At 39.1% G+C, this 8,120-nt stretch overlaps 1 protein-coding gene across 2 annotated transcripts; it reads right to left on the bottom strand.

Moving 5' to 3' along the window:
• Positions 1-275: 275 nt before the first annotated feature.
• LOC133896722 (uncharacterized) lies at positions 276-7,906 on the bottom strand. 2 transcript variants are annotated; one of them, XM_062337325.1, is made up of 18 exons: positions 7,604-7,906; positions 7,256-7,465; positions 7,015-7,110; positions 6,803-6,855; positions 5,984-6,080; positions 5,506-5,579; positions 5,042-5,159; positions 4,577-4,687; positions 3,952-4,028; positions 3,235-3,301; positions 2,824-2,889; positions 2,207-2,314; positions 1,935-2,065; positions 1,686-1,752; positions 1,502-1,569; positions 1,307-1,400; positions 1,013-1,083; positions 276-917 (listed from the first exon to the last, which is right to left on the bottom strand). In XM_062337325.1, exons 1-18 carry the CDS (start codon positions 7,754-7,756, stop codon positions 554-556), a joined length of 2,025 nt encoding a protein of 674 aa, XP_062193309.1. In that variant the 5' UTR covers positions 7,757-7,906; the 3' UTR covers positions 276-553. The 2 variants fall into 2 exon arrangements, with proteins under 2 accessions (XP_062193309.1, XP_062193318.1); XM_062337334.1 differs by lacking the exon at positions 4,577-4,687.
• Between the last annotated feature and the right edge of the window lie 214 nt (positions 7,907-8,120).

Below are 8,120 nucleotides of genomic sequence, written 5' to 3' on the forward strand. Positions count from 1 at the left end.
GGCATTTGGCGCGGTGCACGAGACCGTGCTTCCAGACTTCAGTTCACCGTGTTCCTTGCGTGCTAGTGTGGTCGAGCTAAGCTGCAAGGATGCGTGATTACGTGTACTATGATTTACAGTTGAAGAGTTTTTGTTTTAGGATGCTTGTCGTGGATTCAACCTATGAACAAATTAAACCACTGTCAGTTTATTTTTAGGTTCTTTTCAACATACAGAAACTAGGAAATTCTGCAGAAATAAGATTTTCAGCATACATAATTTCTAGGAAATTCTGCTGAAGTAAAACCTGATGGCTCATAGCATTTTATGTGGAAATGTTACAGAAGTTTCACCATTGCTGTATACATGTGCATGACAAGAACAAACAAATAACTAATGCCTTATCCTTATACGGTGTAATCTGCACCTCCCATGCAGTGAGTATAGAACATCGATGGGCACAATGAAACAACATTATGTACATTCAATCATTCAGCGTATGTACAAAAATAGGGCAAAGCCAGCACACCCGGAAGTTGGGAGCATGCGTCTCACGAATGTAGGATGCATGTGGTTATTTTGGATTGCTTGATTTAGAGATGTCGGCTCGCAGCTCCTCTTCAAGCTCGTCGAAGTCCCAACCACTTATCTCCTCAGGGTATTTGTTAACTTTCCCGAATTCTAATTCTAACTTTGCAAGCTCTGAATCAGGGTCTAGCGTCTGCTCAGGTTTTGCTGGAGAATTTGGAGTATCTGCAGGCACATCTTTGGGCGAAGAGGGTGCCTGAACAGGTGAAGGGCTCAATTCAGGTCTGTCCTTGGTTGGCACCTTTGCCTTGCGGACTTCAATGTCTAGTGTTGGCCTTTCTACGGACTCAAATGCCTGTTTAAGCTTCTCTATCTCAGAAAATAAGTTCCTGACATCTGCATCATCTCGCCTGCAAAAAGAGAGGAAAGGTGACTTGTCCAATTGCAAGAATCACAAGGACGAGAAGTAAAATCAGTAAATAACGATGAGAAGAGGTAGCAATACCTGGAATTAGCCCCTTGCTCAGAATAAAACGTCATCTTCATGCGATCCACAATGCTAAAGGCAATTACGATCTGAAAATGCGGGAACATTGTCAGCCACCTATCCATTCTCTAAACAAAGTTGAACAGGTTAAAAAGCCATATATGTTCATAGCATGACTTCAACTGTAATATCTAACTCCATTTTGCTCAAATATAAAGACAACTAGGGATGTTCATTTGAAAAGGTTGATGACCTTGGAAAAACCAACTAGAAGTTCAAGTGTAAAATCGATGCTAGATACTAAAAATAAACCTTCTTTTCAGTTTCCAAATACTCCTCCTCAAGGGATTTCTGTGGACTTGTCCTTTTGGAAACCTCGTCATCTCCATGTTCTATTGACTCCTCCCTACAAGAATTGGTCCAAAGCATAAGATTGCAAAACCATTAGGATTTTTTGTTGGAAAAGGAAGAGTACATGGAAGACATTAGAATGAACAATTGAACAACCTTGAACTTAAGACTGCTAAATTATCCACATATGTGCGAATCCGCTCAATTGATGGACTAAGAACTTCCTGACCAAGAAAAAAAGATGAATATGAGAGAATGAATCAAAGATATACTCTAATAGTACAATGTCTTTACTAGAAAATCAACAAGGATTTTGAACGGAATATATCCCACCAACAACCTTGAATTTAGAAAGGTGACATTTGGTCAACTTCAGAAACTTGATTGTGCATCTCTCCAGCTCATCACTAAACAAAAAGTAAAGCTAAATTAAGTGAACATATTATTTAGTCACAATAGAAAGCACAACAGAAATGGAGTATGTAGTTTCTAATCATAGTGTTACCCGCGCAGGGGGGGGGGGGGCGCAGTAACAGGACAAAAGGGCTGAAACTTGTAAAAGGCATGTATGACCATAATTACAACGTACTTGGTTTTATTTTCCTTCTGTTCATTGTATGATGATTGAAGTTGCCATGTATCCTCAAGGAAGTTTATCCAAGTCTTGACTACACCAGCCTCCACGTTACATGAGTCAATAGATTTCGAAAGTTCATTCTCCTGAGTTGATGCGGAAAACAAAATATCAAGCTGGTCAATATGTTGGAACCAAATAGCAAGCATCAATTATCAAACACAACGGGATTAGAATGGGATAAAAAATTGAAAACTGAAACTGGAAAATCAGAAAAGTGTAGGCACCTTTGCTTGTAAAGTGAAGATCATCTGGTTGCTTGCTTCATGAAATTGGTCACTTTCTTCCCTTGTTTGCTTGAGCTGACCAACAGCAGCATTCAGTGAAATGTTGACCTGTTCATCATGGAACATTGGAAAGAATCTCAAGATCAAAATTAAAGCTTGCTTTCTCAAAATAATAAGAACAGGACTTTGTAAGATAAACCCTTGGCAAGAATGAGTTACTCCATGTAGATGTAATGAACCAGATTGATAAGGGCCAGTGGGGGTTTTATTGTGGAGATGAATTTTCTGTTGCATAATTTCTTTCTGAGGCATGCACTCAAACACTTGCCCCTTGCAGACACTTTTAATTTTGATACAATAATTAAATGTGCCTATGCAATTTAAAAACTCGCAAGTTGACTTTTGTGGCACGTCCTGTCTTGAGCGTTGCTACTATGGCTTCAGGCCACTGGTGAAGAACTCATCAATCCGCCAGGTGACACATCAGTTGATCAAACACTTCATATCATGTCAGAACTCAGAATACATATTTAAGATTGATTAAATACTATCAAACCTAGGTCTAGTAGAAGCCAACAAGAAAAGAAATCTATCACAAAGGTATCAGTATAAGTTACCTTCTTCAACTGAGCCTCGAGTTCATCCCTTTGCTTCTCCAATTCAGAAATCTCAGCAGTCAACTCCTATATAAGAGATAAATTAGAAAAAGGGATTTGTTGATAGCACCAATAGATTAACACAAAGCAGGACTTATCTGCGCATTCATTTATAATGATAATGTACATGCACCATCTGCGATTTGACATGTGCAAATACTTAGGCAGCAAAGATATAGGTATACATGCACATGCTTAGAAAGGTGCAATGAAATAAGCTGACAGAAGCTTAGAACGGTGCATCCGTGCATAGCTACAATTATATGCTAGAAGGGAACCACGATAAGAGTTCTACGTTCTGTGACGTGCGACTTCTTATAGTATAAGAGATACAAACATATTCTGTTACACCATATGAGCTAGGATTCTTACCTTTTCAACTGCAATCACTTCATTCTCCTTTTTAGCACGAAAGTTAAGAGCCTCTTCTTTCTGGCGTCTGACATAGTAAAATTTGAAAGGTCATCACAAAGTTTTTGTACGAATGTAATAGTTCAAAAATGTACCAAACAATGTCTAGAAAATTGTATAACCCCAATAGTGACAAGTGATCAACATGACATGTATTCATGTTGTCAATAGTGAACAGATTTCACATATGCGAGAAGTTAGGTTATTGATAACTGCCAATTTAATGACAAAGAACCAAGCTTCAGAATTTCCAAACGAACAGTCAAACACACAGCAATTCTGAACATAATTTTGTGAGCTCGGTGTAAGTTGGATTGGTATGCAAATCTGAAGTACAGGACAGCAGATCTTACTGTCATAGTGAATATAGGTAAAGACGTACAGTCTGATATGTGTGTAGACATATGGAACATAACGACATCAGGATTTCTAATATTTTCTTTTGACAAGTGTTCATACAGGTGTTCATTTTTCAGTTGATGAACTCCTAAAAATAATCCATATACACAAGAAAGTCATACATGTCAGAAGTAAGATTTCATCACCCAGAAACATAAACTTAAAGGGATAGAGGAGACATAAACTTGAAGGAACATAGATTTGTAGAAGATTCAAGAATCTAACAAGATCAAACAAATGTATCGAAAGATTCTTATAGAAAAGTAAAGGAAGCTACACCTGTGATCCAAAATACGCTTCTCGGCCTTGGAGGATGAATTAGCAAGGGAAGTCACCAATACCTTTAATTTGTCAACCTGCAATTTTTGTAGTCCATAATGTTAGTATAGCAAACCGTGTCCTTTCACCAAATGTGCGTATATAAGCAGAGTTCATCCATAGTGACTAGCAAGTCATTATCCGAAAGTCTAAACTAATGAAGAAAAGGGTAACATGAAAGTTGGCACAATCACCAGCACGCCATGCAAAGATTTATCAGAAAGTCAACATGTATGATCACCATGCCCAACAAACATGGGCCATAGTGCATATGACATGAACTATTCAACGGAATGTAAATGTAAGAAAGAACAAACATTTGAGAGCACAGACTCCCATAACTCAGCAATTCACTTCTTCCATGGATATAGTCCAGAAATGAAGTTCCAAGAACTAGAAAATTGTAAGCACTGAAGAGATCCCTATTAAACTGTCACTCAATACAAGCATAAAACTTTGTCTTTGTTCAAGTTTCCATGCACCTCTGATGTTTTGTCGGTTCATAAGACTGAATATAAGTAGTTACAAAAGATAAAGATGTATCTAGTACACAAATGAAATACATAAAGATCACAAATAGACATGCCTTTTGGGAATAGATCTCTAGGGAGTCCCCGGCATTAGTTGATTTTTTCTTCAATAGAAGTTCTTCCATTCTAGAGCAAAATCGGACTTCGGTGAATGCTTCTTTGAATGACTGGGCTAGGCGGAAAATACAGTTAGTTTGTTTAAAACTAAAAGCATTATGGAGCCTAAAACATTATGAAAGATGCAACAGGTCAAAACAAACTGGAATTTATGATACTGATGAGTGAATTGACTAAACATGATCAGTGAAACAATGGTTGGCGGTGTATCTACAGCATTAGTTCCAGGAATAAGCCATCTGCAAAGTTCTCAAGCCAATCTTACATGTGCATAATGATATAATGACAGTCTGCTTACTGCTAAATCCAGAATGCCTATCTAACCAAGAATTGACAAATTACATTGCAGAAACAAGCAAAACAAAGTAATTACTTAATTAGAATATATATGGAAGAGGCAACACCTCAATAATTGCAACATCAGTCTTTTCTGTAACTTTATCAGGATCATCAATTGATTGAACTCGTGATGCCTCCTTTTCATCTAGTTTCTTCCACAACTCTACAGCTTCAGCATCTATCCTGAAGTGAAATACACATGTTAGAGTAACAACAAAAGAAGAGCTAATAACAGCCCAATAACCGAGGTAATAGCACCAGGTTACTCTTTCGGGAATTCCAGATGTTGCAGGTGTAGAAAAATGGAAAATTAGAATTTAAAATTTCAAGTCCCAAACCTTTGACGATGGTTGAGGACATTTAGGTTAGAAAACTACATGGCATAACACCCTACTTGGAAAAATCTCCTTATTGGCACTTGAGAGTTGAGAAATTAAACGTAATCTCATGCTACACATGAAATACAGATGGTATTTACAACCAGCACGAAAATCAGAGTTCAAGAGCTAGTTAGTAGATTAATGGTCACCTCACAATGTCAGTATTCTTCTTTAGTCCTGAAATGGCACTTTGCGTAAACTGGAGGAGCTCTTCACGTTTCACCTATATGTGTACAGAGACGGAATATTATTTGACAAAAAAAGTCAGTTTATGAAATTATAAAATTGAAAATGGGAAATAAAATACTCTACTCTTTCTCCATAAAAAGATAAAAGCCCTAGCCAAATGCTTGCTTGTGAAGGAAAGAAGCAAGACAGGATAAATAATTATGCCTTTTCAGCAGTAAGCAAGAAATGTGGCACAAAATAGAAAAACAAACTCAATGCACCAGGAAAGAAGACTAGAAATATATATATGAATTACAATCATACTCTTGTAAACTACCAAGCACGTAACAACAAGTGAATAATCAGAATGATTTGCACCAAGTACTAAAATGATAACTTTAGCCTTTTAGTCTTTGTGATTTGCATGGCATAAGAACATCAGACAACTGGCAAACGTACCAGGACTTCATCATGGTAATTTGAGAATGACTTTGCCAGGTCTTGTATACTGCTCACTATAGCATTATTAACTTCTTTCCCCCTTGTAAGACATATCCTGTAACAAATGACTGTCAGTAAAAAACGGAGTCGATGCTCATAAAGAAAAAAAGAATGTGGCTCAAGTTCAAGGAATAGTAAACAGAATCATGCAGAGCTAAACAAATGAGTTGGTTCTTCAGAACACAAGGACAAATGCGACTAATCTGAATTGTTCTATGGCTTAATTAGATGAATTATGGGCTGACAGAACTATTTTCTCAGGGAAGCAAACACATAGAATCATATTCATACGAGCCTTCATAGAGCCTAAAGTAAAATCTTAACAGCACATTTTCAGTAAGAGTATGCACTATCAAAAGGAAAGAATCAAATAATAATGTTATATCCACATATGGAGAATCAGCAGACATTATTGTACTTGTATAGAAACCCATGAAACCAATTGTTAACATAAAAGGTTAAGTACAAATGTTATTTCATCCAGACCAGTCAACAATAGAATGTTGATCCTCTTTTCCCTGTTCTATCCAGGCCAAGTGCAGTTAATTATATGCTTTTATTATGGAAATTACTAAAGAAAATAGGCACGTTTAAGCATTGTTAAAGCCCAAAAGAGATCAAGTACTCAAGCTCAGAATAATTTATTAGTGTACTCAGACATCCACTTAATGTAACTCACGACTGAGATGAAAATTTTTTGGATCTTTGTTGGAAAACGAAGCAACCTTAACCACCAAACATACTGGTATTGGTGGATCATGTAGGGCATAAGCTCACCCGAAAATTTCTAGAAGAAGGGAGACCTCTTCTTCCTTAGGAGCTTCAAGAATCTGGGCAAGGAAAAGATTAGCCACTCTTGTATCAGTGGTTAGAGAAACAACAGCTACATATTACTGGAAGTACTTTCTAGTTGGTTAAAAACGAGTTACTTAGTCATCCGAAGTAGATGGTATCTTGACAGCGAGGATAGCATGGTTGAACTAACTCACCATGGACAATGTAATACCCTCAAGCGCTTGGCTATAGAGGAATACATCTCGAAAGTTCATAGGAGCCCCTCCAATATCAGCGTCATAAAACAAAACCTGCGCAGAAGTGTCAACATTATAACACATAAAACCAAGAACAGCAGACAAACATCACGCCAATAAATGGCCACACAAAGCTAATATGTTCCCCAAATAATTAGACAGAGTCCAAGAACATGAAATCTGATAAGAAGATGCGCACTCTTGCCGATGATGCTTTTGAGGAGTTCGGCTCACTTGAAGAGACATTCTGTCCGAGAGTCCCATCCAAACCGTGTAGTTCAGCCTCGACCTCCTGAAGGGCCCTGAGCCAGCGCCTTAGCACCTGAACTCTCTCATCCCCGCGTGATGAAACCGCTGCCTCTTCCAAGCGCCTCGCTGTTTGCTTGACGCTTTTGTAGTTCTGTGTTCCCTGCAAATCCCATGAAAAACCTCACGCTTGGCCCATTTCCCAATTTGTACCTCCTCGATACTGAAATTGGGCACGTTTCGGGGCCAAATTGAAACGGTTTTGCGGAGAGGGGCGGAGGAGGAAGGGGATGCCGCTCACCATGCGGTCGTTGATGATCTTTGCGCCCTCGGCGACGGCCTGGCCGGCGTGGTGGGCGACGGCGTCGGCGTAGCCCAGGACGGTGCGGGCCACGCCGCTGCGGCCACCCGCCTCGACGGCCTTGCTCACCGCGCTCCGCAGCCACGACGACATCGCGGGATCACGACGACAACGAGGGTCGTAGTAGGTGGGTGCGGGGCGGGGCGGGGCGGCGGGTCGCGGCGTTTTCTCCTCTTCCCTGAGGCGCCTTCTTCAGAGCTCAACACCTCAACTACAGGTCGTGTGCTTCCGGCTTTCTCTTTTTTTGAACAATTACTTCCATGCCACTATAAACTACTCATATCTCATATGCCATTGAAAACTTAGCTGCCATGATTTTTAAAATTAATAATCAGAAATATCACTGCCGTCATACCTATTAGGTTGAACTGTTAATCAAACTTAAAAATATTGTTCTTATCCTTAACTATTCTTCTTCCTCGTTCACCAGTTTGACACTAACCAAGAGAGAGGGAGG

Source organism: Phragmites australis, chromosome 2 (genome assembly GCF_958298935.1).
Source record: "Phragmites australis chromosome 2, lpPhrAust1.1, whole genome shotgun sequence".
Taxonomy (NCBI): Eukaryota; Viridiplantae; Streptophyta; class Magnoliopsida; order Poales; family Poaceae; genus Phragmites; species Phragmites australis.